Raw genomic sequence first — 14,982 nt, 5'->3', positions numbered from 1 at the left:
GCTGGCCGCCCGATGCCAACAAGCTTGAAAGGGCAGGATGAGAGGGCAACCTGAACATTACTTGCCTGGACCGACGCAGCTCAAAGCCACAGAATTGTTTTGGGAACAGTGTGGCGAGCGGCTTGGCAGGTGCAGAGCCTGGCAGGCGCAGGACAATCCTTACATCATGTCTAGTCCACATTACCTTCTTTGCAATCTCCTGTTGCTGACTGCTTATCTACCCTACCTATTACGCTAACCAGGGATCGCGATCTACGCAGGGCGACCAGCACGCCTCACGTTGCAGCCAAACGCAGCGCACCACACACATACATACGTACACACAGATATGTATGTATGTATACATACATACACACGTACACGCGTACGTACATACATACATACACGTACACGCGTACACACGGGCTGGCACGCACCGCGTTACGTCATGAACTATGTTCCCGATTATGTCTCTGTCCTTCGAATAATATAGACACAACAACAACAGCAACTTTGTCACCTGCGTAAAGACCTTAACCTGGACAGCTGGTCATCACAGCCCAAATGAAGGCCACTCGCTTAGCAGCACGTCCATTGGGCTCTTTTGTACAAGCTAAGCTGGACGGAGGCCTGCTTCGGGGTCATTTGAACGATTGCAACAAAATTGTACAATAGCGATTAAGTCTAAGTGCGGCGCCGGCCGCCACCCCCTCCCAACATGGACATGCCGTCCTGCACGGCAGAAAGCATGATGGCCTTATAAAAACGCAAGGAGTCTAGTCCAACCAACTGACCGATGGACGCGCTTGTGGAAGAGGTCTGGGCTCTGGCTGATGATGAAACGAGGCTATCCATCGTCTGCCGCCTTCAGCGGAGCCAGCAGCCGTCCGGGCGGTTGCTGTGGTGACAGCGCCGTGAGCCGAATCCTGCCCCTGCCTCACATACAACCAAACACCTTGCAACCGCCAGCCCAAGCAAACACCCCCACTGGCACCGAATACCTCACCAACCAGCTCTTCTCGCAACACAGCGCGCTGAATATCCTCCGATGCTGGACAGCGGCATAACACCCCACTACGCCTACTACAGAGCAAGCCCATGTTGGTCATGAACATGGCACTCTCTGAAGACGTGCTCAAGTGGCTGAGCCACCAGAGACCAGGGCTCGCCTGGTGCCAGCCTGCAGCCAAGAGTATTCATTCGTCGCACTCTGCGCCCGCACTCACCAACAGCCTGCAACGCGCCAACCCCAGCCAATAGGAAGCCTGCATATTCGCGTGCTGGCCCACAGAATCCTCCGTGGACAAGCTCGCCAGGTCCCCCTCCTTTTTCCGTAATCTGGCCCGGCTGCCGGGTATCTTACGAGGATGCATCGAGATGGCCGTCTGACTGCCACTCACAGCGGCTGGATGTGGGCCGCGCGCGGCTGGATGTGCGGAGGTGGGGGACAGGACCCGGTCTTGATTCGCTCCTACAATGATCCCTGACGCTGCAGCACAATCCAGGCCGCCTACGGAGCCACAGCGCAACATGACCAGGCCTCCACAGCAGACACCATGACGCAGCGCGCGCAGGTGGCCAAGCCCAGAGTCAGAATTGGTGGGCGAGGGACAATGCGGCTACGACATGCCAGGATCGGGCTGTGGAACAGACGCCACGTACATGCTTAAAGCTGGGTGGGGGGACATCGGCGCGAGGCGACAGGCGAGCTCTATGTCGCGTCACGTGGTATCCGAGGACAAGTCTTCATGCTTCTGAACGGCGGCGGAGAGCTCCGCGTAGTCTCCTGGGGGCCTCGGCGTGGAGGAGTCATGGGCGCGGGTTGGGAAACATGGGGTGGGAAAACAATAAGTGGGGCTGGGGTTGGAAATTTCGTGAACACGTGGATTGCAATTAAATATTGTGAAAAGTAAAGATGGAGAGGGAGGTTAAGAGCTGGGCAAGGACATAAAGCACGCGGTCTTTTGACGAAGGAAGACGATGACGCAGAAGACACACATACACACACATACACACAATACACATACACGCACACGCACACAAGTAGTCCGGCGTGGAACTTCCCCTTATCCTGCAGGTGCGCTCACTGCATACCCACAACCCTCTCCCTGCTCCCTACTCAGAGGCTCTTCGCCCCAACGAAAACGCAACACCCGGTCGCCGGACTTGCTTGCCACCTGACAGGGAAACCAACGGATATGCCCCACAGCATCCACACAGGCGGATGCACCCTCAGTCGGGTGACATCATTGGGAAATTGACCTCCCCGCCTCAGCTGCTACGCCACGATTTTCCACAATTATACACGTTCTCGCATCGCTCCCTCTTGGCATCCTTTCTCTCCACCCCCGACAGACTCACTCGCGAAACACTCACTCACACAACCAGCACCACGCACATGTACGCGCATGTGCCCGGTCCCCATCCCGGCCACGCCACATAGCCCATCGCACCTCCCAACATGCTCATGACCTTGTGCCAGTACTTGGGGCCCTCTCCTAGTTCCACCTCCTGCAGAATGAGCTTGGGACTGGCAGCCGCAGTGAACCACACACCCCGCTTGCACTCCATCAGCAGCTGCCCCGGGCCCCAACCAGCGTAGGCATTGAACCAGCTGCGCGGCGGGCAGGGCAGGACAGGAGGAGGCAAGGCCGCGAGGCGCCAGCAGAACACGGTTAGGTTCACGGTTTTGAAGTTGGGCATTTTCGTTGCTAGAAAGGCAACCTGAGGCCTCACTTCTCTGCGGCACCGAGGTGCAGCAGGGAAGGGCCTCTCGAGGGCTGGTCCCGGCATGATGCACCCTTTCAAAGCCGTTAGATCTATGCCGCATCAATACCAATACAACGTCCATGGCCCCCCCGGCTTTTACGGACACACCCGCACTTGTGTGCGGAACTTGTAACTTGTAACTCTATGCAAGCGCAATCCGAAACCCCCTCGCAGAGCCGACCAACAACGACCCAACGACCCAACCAACCATGCTGACACGCGTGCCCGTAGCTGCTGGCATTTGGCCGTCCAGGACCCCAGCCGCAATCAACTCGCGTCGCTGAGATCGGCCGTGCGGATCCCATCTTACCGAAAGCTTTTAGCTTGGGCGAAGCCCGCGTCCACCGCGTCTCGTGCGGCGTCGATGCCGCCTGCGTACACCCCCTGGACCACCTCCGCCGCGCCTGACGGGTTCGTGGCAGGTTTGGGAGGGCAAGGCAAATCTCAGACACGCAATGGCAGGGGAAGGACAGGGATGAGGTTCACGGGCAGTTTGAGCGCAGCACCGAAGCGCCGACACGTAAAAGGAAGCTGCATGCCGGGGAAAGTATAGTTGTTTATGTTTATATAATTGAGGTCGAGGCCGAGGGCAAAGGCCCAGCGAGAAGCATTGGCGGGCAAAAGAGCCTCACTAAAACGCCTTACCTTTCCTTTCCTCCTTTGCTCGCTAAGGGTACCGCTCCTCTGCCGGTACAAGTACAGCCTCGGGTGATGGCGGTCCACAAAACAAGCCACTTAAGGCCAGGCTTAGGGATAGCACACCACGAGCGTAATGCGCCAGTTTTTCACTCTTTCCCTGACCCGTCACCCGCTCTACCTGCTCTACTTTCATGCATTCTCCATCCAACGAACCTCCACCCTACCTGAAAGCTGGCCGTACGGATGTATCACCTGCGTGAGCGCAGAACATAGGCAAGGGCGTTTTGTCAGTTGCGCGGTTAGTTAGCGGCCAAACAACCAGGTAAGGTAGGCCATGGGAACGTCGGTTATCCCAGCTAGACGCGAACTGCAACCCGTTATTTGCGTACAGCTAATATTGCATGTTGATTGATTGATTGATTGATTGATTACACATATCAATACGGCACATGGATGTACGATGTCGTGGACTGCGTGAGAAACTGCAAAAAAAACAATTTGCGGTCGTAGCAGGCCGTGTCGAACGGCGTTGTATCCAGCTACGAGTGCGTTGACATCAGACATTTTGGCGCCCTAGAAGCATCAGCACGAAGCTGGTGCCGCAGCCGGCCCATCATCACCACCGACATCAGCGGTAGCAGTGCCACCCAGGGCGACGGCCCCAGCATCACTTCCAGCAGATTAGCCATCTCTCTCCACCTCCATCTCCTCTGTAACCTACTTCCCGGAGCAGGGCCCCCCCGGGCAGTCCCCACAAGAACACGTCCGCATTGCATAGCCTGTAGCCTTGCACTCGTCCTTCAGCACACGCACACGGGCAAAAGGCAATGCAGTACATGGTGTGTCTATATCCGTTCAAGCCTGCAGCGCACGCCCACTTCCCGCCCCCGCTGGCTGACCTGCACCTCCCCCATGCCCACATCGCCTCCGATGTACAGCCGGCAATCCCCAAACTGAGTTTGCGGCCGACTGAGGGGCACGTCCCCGATGAGGTACTTGGACGGTCGGTTCAGAATGACACCATAGCTACGCAGCCAGTGGCACAGCCAGGCACGAGCCAGCCAGCCAGTCCAGGCGCACAGAGGCAGATATCCAGAAAGGACAAAGGAAAGGGGCGACGGAAATTCAAGGGGAGAGGTCATGGGAGTTTCGGAGGCGGGTTGCGGGCAACAAGATGTGATGTGAATGCGCCATGAGATCCAGAAGGCGATGCTGTTGACCCCTAGCTGCCTAGGCGGCCCCACCTGCCCAAGTCCCCGTGCTCCAGCAGCAGAATGGCCGCCCGGTGGAAGTAGGTCTGGCTCTGTTGGAACAGCAGCGGGTGCGCCAGCAGCAGGGCGCCTTTCTCAGGCTTGGGGATGATGTGGGCCCACTCATCCGACTCCGCGCCGGTGCCGCCGCGTGACTGGGAGACCAGCTTGGCCCTGTTTGAGGTATGAGGGAATGGGGGCCGAGGCGGCTGAGGGAATCCAGACGGGAACTGACCCGATGGCTCGTGAGGTGGAGTACGTCGCTGGAATTGTGGAGCATGTGAATCCGGATCAAGATGTGTGATGCGTGGATTGAAATTGGATTTGGAGTGGAGAGCCGGAGATGAGGAGGCAGTTGCATCCAAGAGGATGGCTGAGGGGAACATGTTGATGTTGATGCCAGAATTCAGGAAAGTCGATGGCGCGGGGATCGGCAACACGGCATAAGGTGCATGAGGTGCCGGTGTACAGAGGTTAGGTATGCGTCAGCAGTGGCGGATGAAGTGGAGTGTGCGGGGAGGGAAAGGTGGGAGTGGGGAAAGGTGACGGGTAAACAGTGGGGAATGCGTCTAAGAAGCAAATTCTTTGGCACCTCCAGAGAAGGGACGGCCCCACGCAGACCTTCCTAAAACCCCGGCGGCTGGCGCCGGCCTCACGCCTGTGCACTACGGTGGCCACCTCTGGCAACGGTTGCTCAATGAACTCCACCTCTTTGATGAGCGAAAAACGGAGGAGGTTAGCCGGTACGGCCCGCACCTAAATTCACGCCAGTCCAATGCGCTCCCCATGTAAGGCAGCGTGTCAGGGATCGAGGATGAGCCAGAGCTGCCCTGCAGCGCGCTATCATCCATTTCGGGATGAGGAGGTCGCCTCGGCGTGTCTTCGCTCTGCTGGTCGCTGCTAAGTGGGTTACGGGAGGGAAACTGGGTTCAGCGTCGACGGAGCTCGCCGTATGCGGCGTTGGAGACGCCAACAGACTTACTCGTTATCCGTTGGACCCAAGGTGCATCTCTGCACCATCCGTGTACGCCATAAGCGTCGAATGCCAACCTATCCACACCGATGTTGCAAATTCCTCGATAAGCGATACCAATCACGGCCAAGTCGCCATGGAAAGTGATTAGCTTGAAGCATGATGCGACAACTCACCGGCCTTGGGCCTTTTATTTGATTGTTCCGAAACTTGCTTGCAATTCGGCCATCGGGAACATGCACACGAAATGAGATCATCTTTTGCATCTATTAAGTACTTTAAAACATACAAAGGAAATCCTTTAACCTGCGTATATGTGCGAAGCTGTACAAGTAACCCGTCGGTGCTATCTACTGGCGACTAATAATAGTTGTGCTCATGCAGGTATTCATCAGGTCCGTATTCCTGCAAGGCAGGATTGGGGAAATCTTGACTGAGTAAATGATTGTGGCTGATTGCAAGCAGGGCCCACCGGGACAACGAAGAACGAACAAACCGGAATTTTCGTGGTACGTGGCTACAACCTACACGGATTTCTTGCAGCGGCCCAATAACATTTCGGTAAACTTGCATAATAGATCCCATCTGTAACATAATTTCCCGGCCAATAGCTAAAGAACAAAGCGTGTACGGTACGGCGCTGTCGAGCGCTTCTTGTCACATTGCAATATACCTTGCCACCCATGCACGTGCGCGATCCTGGACCAGCTATCAATGAACGTGCTCAAGACCCCTCAGCATGCGACTTTGACTCCTGGGGGAGGTAGCCCCTAGCGAAGCCTGAAGGTGCCAAAGGTCTTACCCAACTGGGTAAGACCGTTTTCATTGCGCTTCCTGGTCCCAGCCCCAAGTCGTTGCGTTGCTATCACCATGGCTGCCAAGAAAGCACTACAACGGGAGATGCAGGGCTCTACAGGAGACCCGCGCCAGAAAATTCGGGACGGGTTCTCGTGCCAGTGAGCCCTATCCTCAGGCCAATCCATAAGGTCGCCCGTTTAAAAGGCGGTGTCCGCCTCCTGGCTTTTTTGCCTCTGCTGACTCCCTTAAGAGCTCGGTAGCATTTCTACTGTCAAGAGCATACAAATGCCACCTCTCCGTCTGAATGCTCCGTCTGAGCACGCTTTAAGGTGTTAAGCAGGACAGCCGGATGCCACCCCAGGGACAGGTCATGCCCGAACCTGGTGGTGTAGGCTTTTGTGAATACAGGTTCGATACCATGTCGCCTTGTTCAAAGAGCCGGTTCCTCAATGCGGATCTTAACCTAAGAGCCCCTGTGTGTCTGTGTCCTGGTGGGGTGACGCATTTTGCCATCCGGATTGGCACGAATGACTTTCCAAACTGGACATGAAACCGATGCAACTCGCGACTGCGCAGCAAGGACACGCTGACAATCCACCTTAACGTAGCACTGCATGATCCCTGCTACGCCAAGCCACTGCGCGACCAACGAAGGGTGCGGGAACTCCCGCACACGAACTCTAGCTTTTACAACATACAACACCCACATAGGCAAAATGCTCCCTTCCAAGTAAGTGCCCCATGACCCCATATGCTTGTACATGTTATCAAGTATTCCATCGCGAAAAAACATAAAAAGCCCTGGGCCCACACTACAAGCTTTCAAGCCGCCGGATCATCATCAGCACGCACCGCACGACAAACGGCGCTTCGAGGGCCACGGCTTTCATCAAAACCGGTGCCGTCCCGGAGAAGGCCCTCCTCTGCAGGCACCAGCCCTGGCGACCACTGCCCCGCGCCAGCCTCTCCGCACTTCCACAGACACCTCTTGTCGCAACACACTACACACAGGACGCCCATATGCTGCATTCAGCAACCCTTGCGGCAATCGCCGCATCTACCTACCACCCTCCAGCGCAATTGTGCAGAACTCAGGCGATGCCCGAGCAGGTGCCGCGAGAGACGTGCTGTTGTAACACCCCTGGCTAGACCGTGTAGCCCAGGAGTGAGGAAAAAAGAAAGAAGGGGGCGCACCCGCATATCCCCGCCCTTCACCACGCCACAATGCTCGTGCTGCAAAGAACGCGAAATCCTCATACTGTTTTACCCGCGGTGGCCAGTAAGTGAGGAGAGCCACTTGGCTTCTTTGCACCCCCCACCCCACCGCAAGGGCGACCGCAAAGCTTTCGGCGTTGGGCAGCCTTGCTTTATTAAGGTTGAACCATTAAAAGCCCAATAGTGACATGCTCATCATTTCGACCTCCCTTGCCTTCGCGGGCTCTGGCAAGGGAAACCCAATCGACGGTCCAGTAACATCGATGTATCCTCGTTGTAATACATGGGTAAAGTGGACCACAGCGAACACGAGATTCCTTCCTCTTTCTGCACCCCCTATCTCGCCCACTGCAACTATGGTTTTTGAAGGTGCGGCGGACACGGTTCGTAATACTGCGGTTGCAGACCACATTACTGACGGTGATTCATGGTAACGTGAAGCCGCGGACCGCCGTGAGAAATACACAGACAAGTCCAAGTACCAAATCAAGCAGGGGCATGGCTTTAAGGGGCGCCTGTGTGCGCTGATGGTGTGTCGAAGGTGTGCAGAAGCGTTGCTTGGGTGGCAGCGCGGGTATATGGGCAGCGCTGCTGCCTACGGACGCCACCGAAGCATTTTTGCACAACTACTGCTGCTTTTGCTGCTGCCGCTGCCGCTGTTGCCGGTCTGCTGCGGCACGAATGGCCCATAGCACGGCTTCACCTTCCCCATCCTCTTCCTCCTCTTCCTCCCCATCCTCCTGCTCCTCATCGCCGCCTCTATCGTCCATTTCCTCCTCATCCTCCGCATCCTCATCGTCACCGACTTCCTCGTCACCTCCATTCGATTCTGATCCGGGCTCCCCCACCGCGGCAGCCGCTAAACCAGCCCCATCCGCTGCCTGGCGCTGGCCCTCATCGTCGTCGTCGTCAGCATCATCACCAGTATCCTCACTACTGTCAGCGCTTTCGCTGCTGCTATTGGCTTCACTGCTGCTGCTACTAGTGTCAGAAATAATAATAATGGTGGGGCTGCGGCCAGCGTTGCCAGCAGTTGTACCTTGAGGCCGTGACCGCTGGGCCTCGCCCCTGCTTGGTTGGCCGACTGCCGGCCGCCCTACCATGTCGACCCCCATCACGCCCTCGCCGCCATCCTCCTCCTCCTCCTCCTCTTGCCCCATTTCCTGGTCATTATTCTCGTCCTGTGGGTCATCATTATCCTCCGATGACGCCACCTGCGCTGCCAGTTCCTCTGTCCCCGGACCTCGGTCATCATCGCTGCTGTCTTCATCATCGCTACTGTCGCTGCTACTGCTGCTGCTTTCATCGTCGCTGCTGACGTCCTTGCTGTCATCGGCATCACCACTTCCACCATTGTCGCCGATGCTATTGCGGCCAGTAACACCACCAACCTGGGCTTCTTTTTGGCCCCTGCCAGCCGCTTCAGGTTCCACCTGCAGGCGGGACCGCTTGCCCGGCCTCGCCTCCTCTCTGCCTGTGCCGTCCCTGGCTGCATCAGCTGCCGGACCCGCCTTACCCTTACCGCTGTCCTCGCTGTTCCTGGTAATGTCGCCACCGCTTTCATCCCCACCACTTGTGTCGGAGTCATCGGACAGCGAGGCGCCCTTCACTTCCGGGCTTGGTAGTGTGCCGACGTCGACACCGACAGTAGCTGAGATGCGCCTAGCGGCTTCTGCTGCAGCGGCACGCCGCTGAACCCCCGGCCGGCCGGCGCCTGCAGTCGGAGTCCTCTTAACCGAGGCCGGCTCCGCCCAGGCGTCGTCGCTGCTGCTGTGCTCGCTCCACTTTTCGCCGCTGTCCCCGTTGCCGCCGCCGCCGCCACCACTGCGTCCGCGTCCCCGTCCGCGGCCACGTGTCAGCCTTGTTGTGGGTGTCGCGGCATCAGACTTACGCGGCCGGCCTTCCCCCAGGCCGCGGCCCCGCCCTCGCCCTTGCTGTGACAACAGCCGCTGGGCATCGTCGCGCCGATCTGCTCGCGACTCCGTTCCACGCCTGCCGCCTCCCCGTCCCCGTCCCCGCTGCCCATGCGCCCTTGGCATCTCGCTCCTCTCCCCTTCCGAACCACCCCACATGCCCTCTCCGTCTTCTTCTTCCTCTTCGTCTTCCTCTTCCTCTTCCTCCTCTTCCTCCTCCTCCGCGTCATACAAAGAACCCCCCACCTCTTCGTCCCCTTTCACGGCATCCGCCAAGCCGTCCTTTCCGAGCACGCTCTGCACCGCCTCTGCCTCTGACAATCCCCGCTGCACCAGCTGCATCACCTGTCGCGTTCGGACCTCCATCCTGCTCATCTCCGTCAGCAGCGCTGCCACCCAGTCCAACAGAGCATCAAACGACACACTCTGTGACCAAGCAAGCAGCCCTAGCACAGCCACTGCATCCGCATGCATTCGCACGCCCGGCAGGACTAGCGCCCCCTGCACCCCTGGCTTCGACGGTGGCAGGCTGTCTTTGGGGGCCACAATACCGGCGCCGCGCGGCAGCAGCTGCGACAATACCAGGGCGGGGTCCGGCCAGGGCGGATCATGTTGCTGGGGCTGTTGCGGGTCTTGGTACTGAGTCTCCGGTGGTGGTTGATCCTGGGTTGGGGCCTGGGCTTGGGCTTGGGGTTGGGCTTGCTGCTGCGGGCCGGCAAAGGGCGCAATGCGTGGTAGGCCCGCCAGGGCCGCTGCCTGCGGTCCGGCCGCAGCGATTGTTACCGGAAGACCATCTGCGATGTTTAATGCCGCTGCACAGCTGAAAACAGCAGCTGAGCGTCCAGATGTACCAACATCCTGATGATTTCCCACAAGGCCATCGCCGCCGCCGCCACCTTCAACACCACGGCCGCCATCCTCCTCACGCACATTCGCGGCCGCCGTCGCGGCCGCCGCCTGCGGTGCAGCTGTGGACCTTGGCGGGGACGGGGGCGCCTCCTCCGGGTCCGCTGGTGCTGGTGCTGCTGCCGCCGCGGCGACGCCGACTGGCACCTGTGCAGCCAACGAAGCCCGCTGCATCTTGTACAGGACCCTCTGCAGTTTCCGGGTAGAGACTCTGGGGACACGGTTAACATACGAGTAGGCCATCAGGCGCTCAGCTGCCGTCACCACAAAGGCCCGCAGCTCGTCAGTTGGCAGGTGCGATGCCTGTGGAACGGTTTAAACCGTGGAGACGAACACGAACGGACATGGGTATCAGTTGTGAGTGTTGCGTGCACTTAGGGTAATGATTGGCATCATCGCACCACCAAGGCGTGTCCGACATGTGCAACGCAAGTCCACCAGTGTGATAGTGCAGTTGCCCGGCGGCGGCATGCAGTACCGGGACTTGCAGCACTGGACTGGAGCACGTCGCCTCGAGGCCCCGAGGACGCCTTTGCCAGCGACAAGGACTTCCGCGACTTCCTCAGCCGCGTAACATAATTCAAAACGCAGCGAATACCCCAAACCGCAACAAACAGTTTCCCGGCGCCTAAATCTCTCACGCCCGTCATCGCCGTCATCTGTTTCATCCAGCTGCTCAGTCGCCTGCCTTACCTAGCCGTCTACCGCGGTTTTCCCGGCTCTCGGGCGGGTAGGTTTGCAGGTACAGGGTTTATGAAGCTTCGGCCATGTAATACGCGCACACACATGCACGCAGATGCCACCCGATGCCTGCCCAGCCCGATGCCTACAAGCTTCAGCACCCGCACCCTCCTAACCCACTCACCTCCCACGCATTAAGCGGTGCAGTTGTGACGGGGGTCTTGAAGGGCCGTGGTCCCATCTGCAAGGTTGCCCACGCGGGCCAGCCCCCAGCCGGAAGCACCAGGGGGGGCACTCCGGGAAGCAGCGGCGGTGCAACGTCATGGAGGAAGGAGCGGCCAGGCAACGACGGCCCTGCTGCTGGCCCCTCCTTACCCGCCGCCTTCTGCCGCTTCCCAGGCTTCTTCGGGCGCCTTCGGGCACCTCCAGGCGGTTCGGCGGGCGCCTCGCCTTGCGCCGCCGTCGCCGCCGATCCCCCACCTGCTACAGCCGCCGCTGCTGCTTCACCCCCTTGACCCAAGGACTTCCGCGGCCTTTTCCGCGTCGCTTTCGTGTTCGCCGCGTCGCCATGCGCCGCTGCCTCCACTTCTCCGCCTGCCGTTGCTGCGGCTCGAAATGCTTTATACTCGCCCACCGCCTCACCGTGCGCCATCGCCACGGCCACTTCTCCTGCTCGTCCACCTGCGGCTGGTCCCTCATGGCCCACGGACCGGCCCGTCCTCCTCGCGTCCGGCACCTCGCCGCCCGCCTCCCCCGCCTCCCCCTCCGGTGATCCTCCTCCGGCGCGAGCCCCTCCAGCCCGTGAATCCTTCAGATGGGAGAGGTGGTCAGCGCCGTCAGACGCCACCGCCGGCGGCGGTGCTGCGCTTCGGTTGTCTAGTCCATAGCACAACTTGATGGCGACGAAGACCAGCGCCGTGAGCGGCAGGTAGGGGTACGTTCCACGTAATCCAACGGCATTGGGGTGCAGCAGCGGCGACGCCAGAAGGTAGAGCCGGTGGAGCTCTCGGGACACGAGGAACACATGCTGTTGGGGGAGAGGGGTATGAGAGGGCAGAACACAAGCGCGCCCAAAACGTTGGGTGAGCACGATTGCGGATGCCCCGTGTCCTGCGTTCTGTGCGGTGTTTGCGGGAAAGCATGTGACAGGTTCCGACAAGACCAGGATGGCTGCGGGCGTGGGAGAAAGGAAAGGTTGGCAAAGAAACCCTGACAACGTAATAGGCTTTTAGACGGTTTCACAGCGAGGTTTCACATGGCTGCGGAACCATCTAAAAGACTAAGTTGGCAATTGCAACACCTGGCCGTCCGAACCCCAGGCACAGCGCGGGCAAAAGGGCTTGCAGGTTACCATGGAGACCAGGATATGAACATTTCCGCAGGGGCAAGGGAACAAAGCCGGTCTAGTCTAGGTTGTGTCTCTTCCTTCGTATCCCCCCCTCCCTACCCCGGGCAGGCCGAGCGCGTCTGTCATCTTGGCCAGCAGCCCCTCCACATTGAGGGGCGGCAGCTGCAGACCTAGCACACCCGCCATCTCCACGGCAGCCACCAGCAGCCGCCGCGGCGGCACGGCCCCTTTAGCAGCCAGCAACCTCGCGGGAAAGGTTTTGAACGGAGATGATCGAAGCAGCGGCTTGCCGCGCATCTGTGTCCGGGATGGGGCATCAGAGGCGGCGGGGGGGGGATACCGAAAGATGAATGCTTCTCAGGGGAAGCTGTCAAGGAGGAGGAGGAGGAGGAGGAGGGGTTGGCGGTAGAAAGGATGATGGGATGCGCAAGGCGACCCTGGCGTTCCATCTTTACCTACCTGACTTGCTTCTGTTTGTCCTCTCTCGACGCCCATGCCTACATATACTTGGCCTTCCTCAATCCATCAATCCCTCATTTGAGCAGTGGCTAATGGACTGTCGAAATACGTTTTCTATACAAACAAAAGTCAGAAATTTTCATTTTCTCATTTGAAGCCGTTCATTCAGCAACCCCCCCCTTACCTTACCTGCAAGTCCCGGTACGGCAGCGACTCGTTCAGGGCCCAGCGGACGACGTCCACCGGAGTGACCGGCATCCTCAGCAGCAGACAGGTCAGCAAGGTCATGACCAGGGTAGCGGACGGGGGCATCAGCTGCGGCGAAGAAGCGGGGGGAAGAGGGGGGAAAGTGTGCTAGTGCGAGGCGTGTAGGTGCAGGGGTGCAGGTGCGTAGGCGGGGGGAAAGGTGGTGCAATACGTGCCCTCCCCCCCTGAACCCGCCCCCTCCCCTTTCCTCCCGTGTCCACACCTCACCCGGCGAATGAACCCGTCCATCCGGGCCGCTCCCCAGTCGATGTCAGACGCCCCGGTGGTGTGGAACTTCGACGTCATCTTCACGCGCCTCATGCCCGGCCTATTCGACGATGTGAGGGTCCCAAATGCGGACCTGCCGAAGATGTCGCTTCCGCCGCCCATGTGGCTCTCCGCCAGCACGCCCTCCCGCGCAAGGCCCGGATAGCCCGAGCCGTCCAGGTAGGCGTGGACCGTTGTGCCGCTGTTACGGCGGTTTGGCGGTTGGGAGAGGAAAACGGGACCCAGCCGCCCGTGGGAGGAGAAATGGCTCGAGCGGGAAAGTGGGCGGGATGCATGTTTGGAAAGGCTTCACGGAATGCGGTTTTGAGGCGCAAACGGGTTGGTCGACTGGTTGTTATCCAATGCTCTCCCGCCGTCACTCAATCATCACTCACACACGCTCCCTCACCCACACGCTCCCTCACCCACACGCACCCAGCCCTTCCTCAGCCCAACCCTTTGCAAACCTTACCGCTATTTCCAGAACCCCTTTCCATCCAGCCGCGCTCACCCGACCCGTGGGTCCAGATCCAGGAGCCCAGTCAACGGCACGAAGCCAAACCAGATGTTCCGCATCACCACACGGCACTCCGGCGGCCCGCCAAATCGCTCCACTAGCGCATCTGCCTGCGCCTGCACCAGCAACTGGAGCGCCCTGAGGTACACTTGGGCCGTGTACTTGAACCTGGCCATAACTGGCGGCTGGTCATAGGGCACCAGCTCTATGACGCGGCTATTCGCGGCGGCGGCCGCAGCAGCTGCCGCGGCAGCAGCAGCGGCTGCGGCTGCCTCAGCCCTATGGCGCTCCTCGTCCATAGCTTTTTGCTCCTGCAGGGTCGCTGCGCTAACGCCCGCACCGCGGTGTTGCCGGCGGGCGAAGGTGACCATTTCAAACGCCTCATCCTCAACCTCCACCAGCTTCGGGAAACAACGTATTGGATCCCATATGAGGCGGCGGAAAGCGGTAGGTTGGTTGGGCGATCAAGGGATGCAAAATGGGGGGTGTGAACGCCACACACGCGTCACCTTGAGGAGCGGCGTACGCCGATCGCGCGAAAACCAAACGCCCCAAAAACGGGTTTCAATTACAAACGCAGAGCCTGACGCTCAGGGGCATGTGCCAAGGCCAAAAAAGTGGAGTAGAGCTTTTACCGAAAGTCGCCCCGCCTCCCGTCCAGACGCTCCCAACGACGTAGACACCACCCAGCTGCGTATCTCTCACCTGTGATTGTTGACCGCATACATTGCACACGTAGACGGAGTTGACCACGGAAAGGCTCGTCGATTGACACCCGGAGCAGAAAAGCGGCATTTAACCCGGTCAGTGGTCAAGCTTATCAATCCCGCAAAGCGTCTTGCGCTCGATCCAGGGCATGTTTCATGCATCCATTCCCGTTTCGGTGGACAGATACGGGGTTCGTGACCAGCGATGGTTAAATGGTGTCGGGTACATCATACTGCAAGATTGACAAAAAAAGAAACCCTAACGTGGTGATCTTAATGAGTGAACATCATTTAAGGCCGTGATGACGGGTCATG

The 14,982-nt window shown here is 59.0% G+C and overlaps 2 protein-coding genes across 2 annotated transcripts; both read right to left on the bottom strand.

Annotated features, from left to right (window-relative positions):
• Window positions 1-146: 146 nt before the first annotated feature.
• VOLCADRAFT_108114 (uncharacterized protein) lies at window positions 147-6,010 on the bottom strand. The gene is made up of 10 exons (XM_002958339.1): window positions 5,787-6,010; window positions 5,620-5,687; window positions 5,394-5,534; window positions 4,632-4,811; window positions 4,287-4,413; window positions 3,612-3,639; window positions 3,059-3,152; window positions 2,433-2,593; window positions 1,206-1,384; window positions 147-711 (listed from the first exon to the last, which is right to left on the bottom strand). Exons 1-10 carry the CDS (start codon window positions 5,874-5,876, stop codon window positions 664-666), a joined length of 1,116 nt encoding a protein of 371 aa, XP_002958385.1. The 5' UTR covers window positions 5,877-6,010; the 3' UTR covers window positions 147-663.
• A 2,239-nt stretch (window positions 6,011-8,249) lies between these two features.
• On the bottom strand, window positions 8,250-14,755 carry VOLCADRAFT_99662 (uncharacterized protein; the record flags this gene model as incomplete). Its single annotated transcript, XM_002958338.1, has 9 exons — window positions 8,250-8,804; window positions 9,057-10,745; window positions 11,308-11,417; window positions 11,499-12,150; window positions 12,571-12,768; window positions 13,120-13,245; window positions 13,405-13,645; window positions 13,955-14,361; window positions 14,666-14,755. 9 exons carry the CDS (start codon window positions 14,753-14,755, stop codon window positions 8,250-8,252), a joined length of 4,068 nt encoding a protein of 1,355 aa, XP_002958384.1.
• Window positions 14,756-14,982: the final 227 nt, after the last annotated feature.

This window comes from Volvox carteri, assembly GCF_000143455.1.
Source record: "Volvox carteri f. nagariensis unplaced genomic scaffold VOLCAscaffold_92, whole genome shotgun sequence".
Taxonomy (NCBI): Eukaryota; Viridiplantae; Chlorophyta; class Chlorophyceae; order Chlamydomonadales; family Volvocaceae; genus Volvox; species Volvox carteri.
This window is presented reverse-complemented; position numbering and strand designations above follow the sequence as displayed.

Excerpts from the sequence above, each read along its gene's own strand:
- VOLCADRAFT_108114 (XM_002958339.1), bottom strand. The coding sequence starts at position 5,876 with ATGCAAAAGATGATCTCATTTCGTGTGCATGTTCCCGATGGCCGAATT. Across the intron at positions 4,414-4,631 it reads GAGCACGGGGACTTGGGCAG|CTATGGTGTCATTCTGAACC; the intron begins GTGGGGCCGCCT and ends CTGGCTGCGTAG. Across the intron at positions 1,385-2,432 it reads GGTCATGAGCATGTTGGGAG|CCGCTGTGAGTGGCAGTCAG; the intron begins GTGCGATGGGCT and ends GCCCACATCCAG.